The sequence below is a fragment of the Candida orthopsilosis genome, assembly GCF_000315875.1.
Source record: "Candida orthopsilosis Co 90-125, chromosome 2 draft sequence".
Lineage (NCBI taxonomy): Eukaryota > Fungi > Ascomycota > Pichiomycetes > Serinales > Debaryomycetaceae > Lodderomyces > Lodderomyces orthopsilosis.
The window spans coordinates 996,200-1,010,964 of NC_018295.1; the positions used below are offsets into that span (position 1 = coordinate 996,200).

General features: G+C 37.6%; 7 protein-coding genes across 7 annotated transcripts; 4 read left to right on the top strand and 3 right to left on the bottom strand. All coding sequences in view use genetic code 12, as the record gives it.

Annotated features, from left to right (window-relative positions):
- Positions 1-1,242: 1,242 nt before the first annotated feature.
- Positions 1,243-4,401, top strand: CORT_0B04610 (hypothetical protein; the record flags this gene model as incomplete). The annotated part of the gene is made up of 1 exon (XM_003867558.1): positions 1,243-4,401. The coding sequence occupies one exon, from the start codon at positions 1,243-1,245 to the stop codon at positions 4,399-4,401; it is 3,159 nt and encodes a 1,052-aa protein (XP_003867606.1).
- A 161-nt stretch (positions 4,402-4,562) lies between these two features.
- CORT_0B04620 (Vti1 protein) lies at positions 4,563-5,301 on the top strand (the record flags this gene model as incomplete). Its single annotated transcript, XM_003867559.1, has 2 exons — positions 4,563-4,656; positions 4,733-5,301. The coding sequence occupies 2 exons, from the start codon at positions 4,563-4,565 to the stop codon at positions 5,299-5,301; spliced, it is 663 nt and encodes a 220-aa protein (XP_003867607.1).
- Positions 5,302-5,654: 353 nt separating this feature from the next.
- On the top strand, positions 5,655-6,176 carry CORT_0B04630 (Yah1 protein; the record flags this gene model as incomplete). The annotated part of the gene is made up of 1 exon (XM_003867560.1): positions 5,655-6,176. One exon carries the CDS (start codon positions 5,655-5,657, stop codon positions 6,174-6,176), a length of 522 nt encoding a protein of 173 aa, XP_003867608.1.
- Positions 6,177-6,758: 582 nt separating this feature from the next.
- Positions 6,759-7,277, bottom strand: CORT_0B04640 (Bet5 protein; the record flags this gene model as incomplete). Its single annotated transcript, XM_003867561.1, has 1 exon — positions 6,759-7,277. The coding sequence occupies one exon, from the start codon at positions 7,275-7,277 to the stop codon at positions 6,759-6,761; it is 519 nt and encodes a 172-aa protein (XP_003867609.1).
- Positions 7,278-7,896: 619 nt separating this feature from the next.
- CORT_0B04650 (Pga12 GPI-anchored protein) lies at positions 7,897-8,925 on the top strand (the record flags this gene model as incomplete). The annotated part of the gene is made up of 1 exon (XM_003867562.1): positions 7,897-8,925. One exon carries the CDS (start codon positions 7,897-7,899, stop codon positions 8,923-8,925), a length of 1,029 nt encoding a protein of 342 aa, XP_003867610.1.
- Positions 8,926-9,003: 78 nt separating this feature from the next.
- On the bottom strand, positions 9,004-9,978 carry CORT_0B04660 (Hem13 coproporphyrinogen III oxidase; the record flags this gene model as incomplete). The annotated part of the gene is made up of 1 exon (XM_003867563.1): positions 9,004-9,978. The coding sequence occupies one exon, from the start codon at positions 9,976-9,978 to the stop codon at positions 9,004-9,006; it is 975 nt and encodes a 324-aa protein (XP_003867611.1).
- Positions 9,979-10,396: 418 nt separating this feature from the next.
- Positions 10,397-14,719, bottom strand: CORT_0B04670 (Kre5 predicted UDP-glucose:glycoprotein glucosyltransferase; the record flags this gene model as incomplete). The annotated part of the gene is made up of 1 exon (XM_003867564.1): positions 10,397-14,719. The coding sequence occupies one exon, from the start codon at positions 14,717-14,719 to the stop codon at positions 10,397-10,399; it is 4,323 nt and encodes a 1,440-aa protein (XP_003867612.1).
- Positions 14,720-14,765: the final 46 nt, after the last annotated feature.

Here is a 14,765-nt window from a genome sequence, read left to right on the forward strand (position 1 = left end):
TTTCTCGAAGGCAATGGGTAAGAAGGCTGCTGCTGCTGCTAAAGCACAACTAGAGGCAGCAAAACGTGCTGAGGAAGAAAAGAATGCTAGAGGTGATGTTTAAGGTACGAGTATATAGTTTTTAGATGATTTCATAGACGTTGATGATACATGTATTTAATTTTTTGAGGAGTTTGAGATGTAGGCTTTATTCTTGGTGTAATTTTGTTTGTACGCTACTCTCGCTGGTGAATATTGAAAATAAAGCCTTGGCCTTTGTATCAGAAGTGACAAATTTGTTCTCTGACGACACAAAACATAAGTAGAGACTCACTGTATATGGTAAGATCATGGACTACATCTGTTAGTCCATTGCGCAAAAGTAGTTAGCCAATTTCAAAGTGAATTGGTTGCCAAAATATCAACCTGTTTACAATTGGTCGGAAGTGGTCCACAACGATAGCAAAATTTGCTGCCTCATTCTGGAACTATCGACAAATATGAGCCGATTTTATTGTACAGGAATAGTTAGATTTTTGATGTTGTTTGAACTTCCATGCATGCAGTTGAAACATGATTTCCCTTAAACTTGTGCTTGTCTAACCACGAACATATGTGGATCGATATGTAGTATGATAAGTTGGCATCCCCCAAATTGTTCCCCACTTTAATCTATTTGTGCCACCGGACGTCTCACAAAATTTCAAACCTCAGTATTCACCTACCACTAGTCAGTGGTATTAGCTGTTCAACTAGCCTATCAATTACTGGCTTGTTAGGTCGATTACCCTCTAGCAAAGTGCTGTTCATTTCAGTGTATTTAGTTGGGTTTGATCTAAAGGTTCTAATGCAGTAGCAATCTAAGAATATAGTTTGTATTTGATTTTGTGTTATATATCTGTTCAACAAAATTGAACAGAAGAGATACGCCTTAACTTTATATGAACACATTGTTTGGACTAACAGATCGTATACGCTTCGAGGATACTATATAGCTTAGTGTGGACGGGCTGGGTTATGGGTAAGACCAACAAAGTAGGAGTGATCAGTGGATGTAGTATTACTCTATGTATGCAATTTACATTACATTATAATCCGGATTAACTTTCTAAAAATTAATATCGTATGTGTTCCATTGCCTTTAAACTGCGTCGCATAATTTTTTGTCGCTTTTAAAGTTCTCCGTTCACTAAATTTCAAATTTCATCCCTTGAATAAAACCTTCAACATTTCTTCTTCTATTCCTCAATTGCACAGTCCACAATGCCAGGTTTAACTGCAGAAGAAGAGAGATTAAAAGATATCAAATATAGACAATGGGGTCCATATGTTTCAGAAAGATCTTGGGGAACTGTTCGTGAAGATTATAGTGGCGATGGAAATGCTTGGGATTCATTCAAGTTTGAAGACTATGCTCGTGTTTCACGTTGGTCACAAGATGGGTTAGCTGGTGTTTCTGATAGACGTCAATTGGTTAATATCACTATGGCTTTATGGAATGGGAAAGATGACATTTTAAAGGAGAAATTATATGGATTGACCAACAATCAAGGTAACCATGGTGAAGATGTAAAGGAATTGTATTACTACCTTGACAATACCCCTTCTCATTCGTATATGAAGTATTTGTACAAGTATCCGCAAAACAAATTCCCTTATGAAGATTTGAAAGAGGAGAATGCTAAAAGATCAAGATTAGATCCTGAATATGAAATTACAGATACTGGATTATTCGATGAAAATGAGTATTTTGATGTTGTTTTTGAAAGTGCCAAGGATTCACCTGATGATTTGTACTTTAGAATCACTGCTTACAATAGAAGTGATAAACCAGCTCCATTACATTTATTACCAAATGTGGTATTGAGAAACACTTGGGCATGGGGTACAAAGGAAAGTGTTAATGAGCCTAAACCACATTTGAGACAAGTAAATGACTATACAATTGAAGTTGAGACTCATAAATTTGGTAAACGTTACTTATCATTTGCACCATCTGCTGGTATTACTGAGAACTCCCCAGATGTTGAACCAAGATTAGTCTTTACTGAGAATGAAACAAATACCAAGAAATTGTATGGACAAGAAAACAAGAGCAAATTTGTCAAAGATGCATTTCATGAGCTTGTTGTTCGTGGTGACGAAAAAGTAGTAAACCCAGATAAAGAAGGTACGCAAGCTGCAGCTTGGTATGTATTTGATGAAAATGGAGGTGTACCACCAGGTGACTATGTAACCATTCGTTACAAGTTTACCAAAGAAAATTCCGACGTTGATGAGTATAAATTGGATCAAATTTTCAGTAAACGTCAAAATGAAGCTGATCAATTTTATTGGAAGGTTTCTCCTTTACCAATTAGTGATGAATTGAGACAAATTCAAAGATATGCATTTGCTGGATTGCTATGGTCAAAACAGTTTTACCATTTTGTCCACAATTACTGGGCTTATGGTGATCCAAATACAGTGAAACCACCAGTTAATCGTGCAAATGGTAGAAACAAAGAATGGAAACATTTGTATATTGATGATATCTTGTCATTGCCTGATAAATGGGAGTATCCATTTTTTGCTGCTTGGGATACCGCTTTCCATTGTATTCCATTTGCTATGATTGATCCATGGTTTGCCAAGAACCAAATTGATCTTTTATTAAGGGAGTGGTATATGCACCCCAATGGTCAAATCCCGGCATATGAATGGAATTTCAGTGATGTAAACCCACCTGTGCATGCATGGGCTGCTTATAGAATCTTTAAAATTGAAAGAAAAATGTATGGACGTGAGGATATTGATTTTTTGGAAAGAGTTTTTCAAAAATTGATGTTAAATTTTGCTTGGTGGGTTAATAGAAAAGATGCTGAAGGAAACAATATTTTTGAAGGTGGGTTTTTGGGATTAGATAATATTGGTGTTTTCAATAGATCAGAAGCCTTACCTACAGGAGGTAATTTAGAACAGGCTGACTCCACTGGATGGATGGCGTTCTTTTCGTTGCAAATGTTGAATATAGCATTGGAATTGGCCAAGACGAGACCCGTTTATGAAAATATTGCCTCAAAGTTTTTTGAACATTTTGTTGTTATTGCTGACGCGTTGACATTTAGAGGTGGTGAAGGCGAAAATGAATCCTCAACAAAGAATTCACTTTGGGATGAAAATGACGAGTTTTATTATGATGCTATCAGATATGGAGATCACAATACCCAGTCACTTCCAGTTAGGTCATTAGTTGGTTTAATCCCCCTCTATGCTTCATTGACCTTGGAGCCTGAATTGTTGGAAAGATTCCCATCGTTTAAAAAGAGATTAGACTGGTTTGTACACCATAGAAAAGAAGTTGCTGAGAGAAATATTGCATCAATGGAAGCAAGAGGTGTTGGTGAAAGATTGTTGTTATCCTTGGTCTCAAAAGAAAGACTTGTGGCAATTTTGCGTAGAATGTTGGATGAAAAAGAGTTCCTATCACCATATGGTATCAGATCCTTATCTAAATATCACAAAGACCATCCTTTCACTATGGAAGTTAATGGCGAAACGTTTAAAGTTGGGTATTTACCAGGTGAATCCGACTCAGGTATGTTTGGAGGTAATTCCAATTGGAGAGGGCCAATTTGGTTCCCCACCAATTTCTTATTAGTTGAAGCATTGCAGAGATTTTACTTGTACTATGGTCCTGATTTGAAAGTTGAATGTCCAACTGGATCGGGTGAGTATCTCAATTTAGCACAATGTGCTCAAGAGATTCAACACCGTTTGATACATTTATTCTTGCCTGATGAAGAAGGTAATAGGGCATGTAATGGTGGTAATGAACTAATCAATAAAGATCCATTCTTTAAAGAATATGTTCCATTTTATGAATATTTTGATGGAGATACAGGAAGAGGTTTAGGTGCATCTCATCAATGTGGTTGGACTGCTGTTGTTGCTAAGTGGATTCATGATAATGGTGTTACTTGCAGGATACCTAAGACGCCAAGAACACCAGTCAATAGAAGAAACTCATCGGTGTTCTTACACGACAGTGCAAGTACCGATGAAGATGTCAAGAAGTATAAACCGAAATCTGGGCCATTTTCAGGTAAATTGGTGAGAAGAAAATCAGGTAAATCGTTGTTGAATTTGACTGTCAATGCATTGGACCTCAATGATGATGAAGAAGAAGCCACGGCAAAAGCAGCTGTTTGCACTCAACTTGATGGATTAGATCATGGTGTTTGTGTCACTGATGAAATATTGAAGAAAGAATTGACTGAATTGCAAAAAACTCAATCTGGTGCCTCAATTGATTCAGGTGATGAAGTTGATGATGAATTTTTAGAACAGGTCAAAGCAGCTTTCAAGAAGTATAAATCGAGAACTGACGATGATGATAATGTTTCTGGAGATGAGTTTGAAACTAGACTTCATGATAAATAAAGCATAGTAGGTGTATTTCTTTATAGAGACTGATTTAAGTATGTGATACATTTTTTTGGTAATGGCGCACGCATTCTAACTTTGCGTAATTTCAGATGGCACTAGTGATAAAATTGGAACGTTGTCAGTTAATCATCGAGCAATCTATTCCTCCACAGGCCATGTCCGATTCGTTCAATACATACGAAAATGATTTCCAACTTGCTTTGCAAGAAGCAAAGACCAAGACATCTCAAGTAGAGTCTGTTCAGGGAGGTATGTCGTCGCAAGCAATCGCCCCACCGCGGCAAGTATGAACTTCCTCAGTGACATACTAACTAGATCCCCATAGAGCAACGTCAAGCATACCTCAAGGCAATTGAAGCGGCTACTGATGAAGCATTGGAAGCGCTTGATCAAATGGCAATTGAAGTGCAGAACTTGCCTACAAACCAACGTTCATCCTACAATACCAAGATCCGTCAATACAAATCACAAATTGACGATGCAAAGTCCAAATACAAAAAGCTCACTGATGTCCAAGATAGGCATGAACTCTTTGGCTCCAGATACCGTGATGAGGATGGTGAACTCAATGGAGTATCTGACTCCCAACGTAAACAATTACTCAGCAATCAATCATCATTAGAACGGTCATCACAACGATTACAAGACAGTCAACGAATTGCTTTGGAAACGGAAAATATTGGAGGAAACATTTTGAATGATTTACGATCACAACGTGAACAAATTGGTGGTGCTAGAAATACATTGATGCAAGCTGATACGTATGTTGATAGAAGCATTCAAACTTTGAAAAGTATGGGAAGAAGATTGACAGCTAATAAGTTTATCAGTTATGCTATCATTGCCGTGTTGATATTGTTGATATTTTTAGTTCTTTTTAGTAAATTCTCATAGAGAGGGGGAGCTTTGTTTTGGTTTTAGGTAAATGTAATATGGTGAGAGCTTCAACGAAATGAGAATTGTAGTCGCTAAACGGGTCTTATTCGTGGGCGGGCCAGTTAAGTTGGTATCGATACAAAGATAGTCTTGTAGTGTTTTTTTGAGAAGTTATTGATAATCGGGATTATCTTATAGGTCGGAACGGTCTTTGTATTGTTCTAAACAAAGTTGTACAAAAATGAAGCGCTGAGTAAGAACCGAAAAAAAAAAAAAAATTACAATTCAGAGTCATTAATACTACACAATCTCATCAAAAGTAGCACACTTCACCCTATTCCATCACTCTGTATATAACCCTTCAATTCAACATGATAAGAAGTATATTACAAAGACACATAAGAGGTATTCAGCGTACCTCTCTTGCGTCTATTTCACAACCACTGTTCAACCACCACTCCAACCCACTGATCGCTACTCCATTTTTCAAATCACTTCACACATCGCCAATACTAAACCACGGACATCTTCACAAACCCAAACCAGGTGAAGAACTCCACATCACATTCATAACCAAGGACGGAAAGCAATACACTTATGAAGTTGCTGAGGGTGATAATATACTAGATATAGCTCAAGCTAATAATTTGGACATGGAAGGTGCATGTGGTGGATCATGTGCTTGTTCAACATGCCACATAATTGTTGATCCAGAATTCTATGATGAGATACCTGAGCCTAGTGATGATGAAAATGATATGTTGGATTTGGCTTTTGGATTAACGGAAACTTCTCGATTAGGATGTCAGGTTAAGATGTCAAAAGAATTGGATGGTATTAGAGTTGCCTTGCCAGCAATGACGAGAAATTTGCAGAACAAAGATTTCAATTAGAAGGGAGTTAAGATGAGATGGCTGTATATAGAGTGTTGTGGTATTTATATATACTCAAGTTTAGAATTGTGAATATTAATTATAGACGTACCGATATGGAACTTGCGTAGCTGATCTTGACATCTCCGTCGAATTTTTTGGAAAAGTGTCTATTATTGGCATTGGCCAGATGTGCGAGATGGAGCCGTATGCTCAATTGGACATAACAAAAATATTGTTATACACTGTGGAAGAGAGGATAAAGGAGTTATGACTTATGCTTGAGTCTCAAGAGTTTTTGAGGAGCTTCTAGTTTCTTTAATCTCTTGTTTGATAAATTTCTTTTAGAGGTTTGCCGGTATTTACTCTGCCATTGAATTGCTGCAAAAGCGTTCAAAGTATTTGTAGTGAATTCGCGCCAATTTAATGCATGAGAAAATCCAGCGAATCGAGATCCCTCATAATGCTCCTGATGTACAAAACTCCAGTATTCAATTTACAAGGAGCGGTTGCTACGCTAAAGAGTCATTGAAACTTGAGACTCGTATAAAGATCTACACAGTGGGTACAACACCTCTTTTCATAAAGTCTATTTAATTCCTTTTAAAATATAGGTAATGACCTTAGATACTGATCAGTCTCTTGAATAAATTTACCATTGTTTATCTTTCCATAAATCTCATTCTCTCGCAATGTGTCATCGTCTTTCCATTTGAATTCAACCGGCAGCAATGCATTTTCAACAACATATTTGATAAAAAAATGGGAATATAATTGCCAAAGTTCATGTTGTAAAGACTGTACTTGTAAATCAGTGATTATAACAAATTTGAACCTTGTTAATGATTCCCAAAAGTGAATTCGAAGTTGTCCAATTGTCAATTGTTTCAATTCGTTGGGGGCTGAATCGTCTGATACGAGTTTTGTGGCTATCGTCTTGAGGGAATATAGGATTCCAAATAGTAGTTTTGAGTTATCGGCGTCATTATTCTTGTTTATTTGGCCATCGACCTTGCCTTGGGTGGTGGGAGTTGATGATGTGGGATTCACTGAGTGAGTATATTCGCGATTGTATACGCAATTGCAGTGACGATCAAATATGAAAAATGAGTATATTGTCATTTTAGTGGATTGTAAACGACAACGTATTCTTAAAAGCTCTGAAGCTATCCATTGATTTTATGTGTTTACAATTTTCTCTCAAGAATTCTGGTTAAACAATCACGTGATCAAGTCTAATTTATAACGAAGCCTCCAAGAAGTACTATATTTACACCCCTAAAACAATTGGTATTAATCGGTTGTTATGTATTAACTAGACGACTAGCGGTGTGCTCTTACAGAGCTAAGTACAAAGCCATTACTTGTTGGTACTTATGTGTTTCACTTTGCACCCAACATGCCAAAGTTTTTGCACAAATGAAGCTAAAGCAAATAAAACCCAAAACCCAGGTACCTCTGTCTTACATTAAGCCTAGCTTATGACATATTGCTTTGATCTGTTTCCGTATGCGCCGGTTAAAATCCGCAAGTTCATAACGGTGCGGATTTATAATGTTTACTACGACTCACAAACAATAGCATCACAGTTTTATTGTTCTGTCTAAACAATAAATTTGACATTTTATTGCTTATTCATAGACCCCAACTGATCCACGTGGTCCTGGGTAGTAAGACGATATTTAAGGAAGTTAAAATGAAGAAGTAGATGTGAAGCTCTCTGGTAGGGCGATCATCAAACATGATTTCCACTTCCTCTATACTTTTGTTTGTTTTTGTCAACCTAACATTAGCAGCTCAACCAAATTACCTTCCTACTTTTACATCCTCAAAAAAGTATTTTCAACAAAGTAACCCATTGATTCCTGAATTTGCAGTTGATTCCTCAAACTTCGGTTTAAACAAACAATACAGCTGGGACGATGTTGTATCAAGCTTGAATTCAAACCAAAAGCTTTTCTTTTTGCAGAGACACGGTGAAGGATGGCATAATGTCGCACAACAGGATTTACATATTGGACCTATTGAATGGCAATGTTACTGGTCAATCAGGGATGGAAAAGATGGTATTGAATGGTATGATGCAGAATTGACTCCCAAAGGACATCAACAAATAAACTCTTTGGTTAGTAAAATCAAAAATACAAGTTCATTCCCACACCCGGATAAATTTTATGTTAGTCCTTTGAGACGAACTTTAGAAACATGGCAAGAGACTTGGTTGAACTTGCCTCATAAAACTGCAACCATAAAGGAATTTGCTAGGGAGTTGTATGGTATCGATACTGAGAGTGAAAGACACAACAGAACCTATATTGAAAACAAGTTCCCTGGTTTTGATTTTGAAGCTGGATTTCAGCACGATGATGTGCTTTGGAGTCCAGTTTATAGAGAAGGGCTTGAAAATATATACTACCGTGCTGCTTCATTGTTGACTGATATTTTCGAAGATGCAAAAGATGACAAAGTTATTAGTATCGTGTTACATGGAGGAATTATCAATGCAATTTTGGCAGTTTCCCAACATAGATTGTTCAATGTCCCCACAGGAGGTGTTATCCCAGTAGTGATTCAAATTCAAGACAATCACAAAACCTACCCAGTGGATCATGCGTTTACAGATTTCTTCCTTTGGTGTCCATTATCTCAACCTAACATCACCACACGGGTAGATGATGGTGCTACAATTGTGACAACTGTTTCTGCTTCATATACTGCACCATCTGGCTCTGCCCTAGAATCGGTGACAGCATACAAATTTGCTACATAATACCTCTCTAGCCACAGTTTATTTACATTACTCGTAATACAAATACAATTTACTTATCCGCCCGTTTGTATTTTCCGTCTAAACCCAGTCGACTGGATTTTTCAACACTTGCAACAACTTATCCTCTTCGCTTTCTGGTTCTGGATGGTGATCATAAACCCAACTAGCAGTTGCGGGTAATGACATCAATATACTCTCAACTCTTGATCCTGGAGTAAGCAAACCAAATTGGGTACCTCTATCCAACACCAAATTGAACTCAACATACCTTCCTCTTCTAATTTGTTGCCATTGTTTTTGCTCGGGGGTAAATGGCGTATCCTTTCTTTTCTCCACCAATGGCACGTATGATGGAACAAATGCGTCAAAACAACTTTCAATTATATGTAAAATTTCATCAGCCGGTTTCGAATCAAAGTCATCGAAAAAGATACCCCCAATACCTCTGGTCTCTCCTCTATGCTTGATAAAAAAGTACTCGTCACACCATTTCTTGTATTTTGGATACAACGTCTCGTCATACTTATCCAATGCTTCTTTATGCTTTTGATGAAAATGTTTAGCGTCTTCTTCGTATAAGTATGACGGTGTCAAATCTGCACCCCCTCCAAACCACCAAGCTTGAGTCTCTTTAGTGTCAGGGTCCGTTGTCTCAAAATATCTATAATTTGCATGCGTTGTAGGAGCATGTGGGTTATGTGGGTGAATCACCAAAGACAATCCACAAGCAAAGAAATCAGCACTTCCATCACTTGCACTACCTTTAAGATTTGCATGATCAGCTCTCATCCTTTGAACTGCTTGTGCTGGCAATTTGCCATGTACAATTGAAATGTTGACACCACCTTTTTCGAATGTAGTTCCATTTTGTAAAACCATTGATTGACCTCCTCCACCATTATCTCCTCTCGTCCACGAATCTGTGTGGAATCCAACTGTATCGACTGCTGCTAAAGCTTGTGTAATCTCTTGCTGCTTCAAGCGAACTAAAGCTTCCATTCGCTCTCTAAGAGGCAATGAGGTATCATGTATTTTATCTGGAGAAACAACCATGGTTTGATGTTGTATTGAACAGTGAATATCGAATTGAGGGCGATAGGCGGTATGTATATATAGCGTTCTTCTAAATTTGAGGCTCACTTGAACGATTTTATACCAAAAAGAGCTAATGGGACTGAGTTTGAGTTTATTTGATAAATCATGTCATATTCGTCGTACCTATTTTTTTTTCAGGCAAATATTCGTATGATTGTCAACCTTTTGGAGGTACAAAAAGAGAAGAGCATAATGACACAAGAAGAATATTCACATGGATTGACATCCTTTTGCATAATTGGCACGAGATTCTACTGAGGTCCGAAATTGCAATTATGCCGCACTAGAACCTCACCTGTTTTTGTTTTGTATAACTAATGAAGGCATCTACATTCGTTTAGTACACCCAACCCAATCGGTATTGCCTATGTATGGTCTACAACTCATCATGGTAAAAATCATCGTCGTCCGTAACTTCGTCACCGTGTAAATTGTCATCAATAGTAAGGTCCTTCTTCTCCTCTTCTTCTTCTTTGAGAATATCATCTGTTTGATCGATTAGGGCCAACACTTCTTTTTCGTACTCTACCCATTCTGGAATCAACCTCTTTGCGGTGTCAATCTTGTTCTCCTTAGTTAACGGATTATTACACAAATCGATCATTTTTGCTTCGTTGAACGTGTCACTTGAACACCATGTTTCACACCAAAGCCATTCCTGTGGCAAGCTTTTGATCTTGATCTGCCTCTGCATGTTATTGGGTAAATCTTGATCTAAATTACTCAATGAGTTTGGATCGCTGGATAACTTTTGATAGTGAGCACGCAATCTATTCCCTGCTTCAATAGATTTGAACTTAGGTAAATCAACAACATACAAGGCACTAATATGATATTTCAAGTCATCTTGTAATACCTCAGACCAATATCCCAGCATCCAAAACCTGAAACCCTCAGTTTCTTTGTTAGATTCACACATTGGAGTAAAACCATAAGGTGCTCCTTCTAGATCCATATTCACCAACTCTCCAAGATCAGTACGACATATTTGGTCAGCGTCAATGAATATAACACGATCAAGATCTTGGGGGAAAAGGACATCAAGAAATAGTATCTTGTAAGCCCAGATTTCTCTTTGTTTGCTACTCTGCTTCCGCAAAAAATTAGGCCACTTGTATGTTACCAACTCGATCTCAATGTCAAACTTCTTAACCAAAAGTGGAACCAATGCTCTGAATTGAGGAGAGATGTAATTATTCAAAATCCAAAACTTGATCAGCTTCCTTGGGTTGTGTTTCTTCACTGAGGCTATCATGATGCCGACAAGTTTCTCATATTCGTGACCACCGGCAATTGTGAAAATATTGATATCCGCATGCTTGGTCTTCTGATCAACCTTCTCCTTTCTCGAGGTAGTCCTTATTTGAAGTGCAACACCATCCAATGAAAACATGGATACTGGAACAGCATCAATCTCGGCAACGTTTGGATCAAACTTATTGTCTGAGGCAGACAACAACGAGTGGTTTGACTCAACACTGAGAAGGTGGACACCAGGCAATGCTTTCAATTGAAAATAGTTCAATGCTGTCATAACCAAGGTATCATCAGAATGTGTTCCATTGGAGATCTGTAGTTGCAAGTTTTTAGGTGCTTTACCGGTGTGAATATCTCTAGCATTTCCTTCAATAAGTAAATTAGACAATTCAAAGGAAAGCGATATTGGGCTTTTATTCGATTTAAAACTGCCGATATCAACATCCGACGGAGAGCTCTTTGCAATCACTACCCAACGTTTGGGAACATCCATGTTGATAGAATATATAGCTAGTGGAAGTGAAACAACATTTGCCAAATACTTATCATTCCAATAACCGCTATCTTCGAATTGCGGCACGGAAGGAGGAAATACACCTTGATAAAATCGTTCATTTAATTCTTCCCGTTTGTATTCAAGTTTTGGTTGAAGTAAAACCCTCACATTAACGAAAGAAAAGTCCTTGACTGCATCGAGTATATTGATTAGTTTCTGGGGCTTCTTCTCAAGGGGATCGATGATAACCAATACATCCACGAGTTTTGATTCATCATACTTTTCATAGTCAATCAGATTTGACATATCCAAGGAACCAAAGTCAAATCGGTTTACATCATTGATGAATGTCTTGTCATCAACATGAAATGATTTTGTGATTATACTGGATACTAAGTCAAACCAATCCATATCGTCTATCCCAGATACCACCAGGTTGTATTCATATAAGGCTTGTGGAAACTCATCAACATATGTGAGGGCAACTTCGTTCATAAGCCTTAATCTTTGGCTTAGTTCGTACTCGATTAGTTGTGACAACTCGTCTACACTCAAAATGACAGGATCTAATCTGATGTATCTTGAGTTTACCAATAAATATGAATGTCTTACTGGTAAATGCTTTTCTTCCAATACATGCAAAATCTCTTCATCTAAGCCAGTTGATAGCTCAGACTCTTTCAACAGAGATATTATACCGTTAATTTCGGCATTTGTCAACGCATTCAACCTCCTCTTTTCCACTAATTTTGAAAACATTTCTGAGTTTCCAACGTTGACGACCCTTATCTGAATCGATCTCCGCCTCATAAGGTTCAATAAATTAATAAGCTGATCCACCATTTTGCTATTGCTAAAGTCAGAGACCAACCATATAGTAGCATGATTCTCCAACTCTTTATCAATTTTCTTAAAAGCTATTGAAGACCTCATCAAGTCGTGGTCAATCCTTTTATAGATAATTTCACTTGGATCTAATGGATGAATACGTAAGTTTCGCTCCAGTTTAGCGTTATTGTATAGAATGTCTTTGAGGCTGCCATTCATATCACCCAGTCTCAATTGACTTTTAATAAGTGCATTATCTTGTTCTATCTGTTTGCTCATAGCAATTTGCCAATTGGATGCAAAAAGATCATGAATTACCCCATTGACAATAACAGAGGGCAGCTCTATTGAAAATTTATTCAATACAGTATCAAAGTCAACCACAAATCCAGAAGGTATGTTTACTTTCTCTAGTAAGTCATGAACCTCGTCAGGACCAGATGATTCCATATATTTATAGAGCAAAGCTAGCGCCTCTTTTTGATCCAGTAGCCCGGTAATATGGTATAAACGCGTGGCAAGCTGTTCATCTAATGGATCTTCGCCAATGATCGGCACAATACCAATTTGCTGAGGGATACCCGAATCTAATATAATCTTTGAAAATTTGAAAAATGCCTTCAACTGCTTTTTGCTTGCCAAGTTCAATGCAAATATCAAATCATGGATGTTCTCCTTTAGTGGGGGTATTTGATTGGGCTTAAGTTTTCGAGACTCAACACCAAGATAAACTTCCTGGCGGTCTGTCGAGTACTCTCCATAATTACTATCACTTTCAATATCATTTATGAATACAACACCACCCTTAGATGAGTCTTTGCGATTGAAAGCGTGTTGGAATACCTTGAACCTGTTTTCGTTGTTGCCCATCAATGTATTCCCAGTTCTAAATTGAGCTTGTTTAACCGCAGAAAGTAACCCAAACTTGGATAAAAGGAGCTTCGCTTGAACTGAGTTGAACCCATGTTTGATGAGATCCTGTATCATGGATAACTCCTCTTTAATTTTATCTGCAAGTTTGTACACATCCAACTCTAATGGATGAATTGGGGAGCCATTAATGTAAATTCCAAATGATTCTTTCGATAGTCCCATTTGTTCGTTTCCTACTACCTTTGACTTGACCTTTTTGTAATTTGCCAGCTGTGGTAATTTGTTCAAGTAAAAATAAAACTTCGGCAAATTGTTCACTAATGTCTGTAGCAATTCAAACTTTGTTGATTTGACTCTGTTAGATAAAATAAAAGAGGTAAGCTTGATACCTAAATCATTAACATCTTCACCAACTTTTGAAATGGCGGTTGAACCTTTTATCAAATCAAAATCTTTGTTCAAGTCCTTCCTGAACTGAGGCGAATATTCGGCATCTCTAAAAGGTAGCTCTACTGCATAACCTGGTAATGAATCCAATTGTTTACTAAACAGTGGGATATATCTCCAAACAAACCTCAATTTTCCATTACGAGCTTCTTCGTACAAAACTTTTAGAAATCCCTTTGTTTGATCAACTGTGGGGTCGCCATAAAAAGCCAACAAAGGAGATTCATCATTATGGCCAATTATCCTATCAAACAAGAAGGTCTCTTGATTCGATTTATCAGTCTGGAGCGCAAATAAATCATTCACTGAACAATAGATTTTATCGTTGTACAAGACCCACGCAGGTACAAGTCCATTCTTGGTTTCAACCACGTTACCAAACGAATCATGGGCACATGCTTTCTTAAGTCTCTCCCCAAACTGTTCTATCACCATTTCATAGTGAGCATAATGTGAAGCCACCCGTGCAGAATACTTTTTGTTAACAAGATTGAAGTTGATAAAGTCAATTGTAGTGGGCTCTAGTTGTAATTGATTCAACAAGTGCTCATATATATCTCTGTCTGATCTCCCCTCAACTTCATCAGATTCGCCAAGACCAAAGATACCTTCTAAGGTAGGTACATATAGCGATGAATTAAAACCTGCTATACTTTCTATGAAATTTGACACGAAGTCAACTTTTTTCCAAGGAGCTTTCACATCAATTGTCAAGGATCTGGCGCTATCTGCAGAGCCGAGTATACTGAAAATGCATATAGTGAACAGTAGTTTAGTAATCCATTGCCACGGTATCATATTGTGGGAAAAGAAGACAGAGTGTAGAGCCAATTCTCGCGTAACG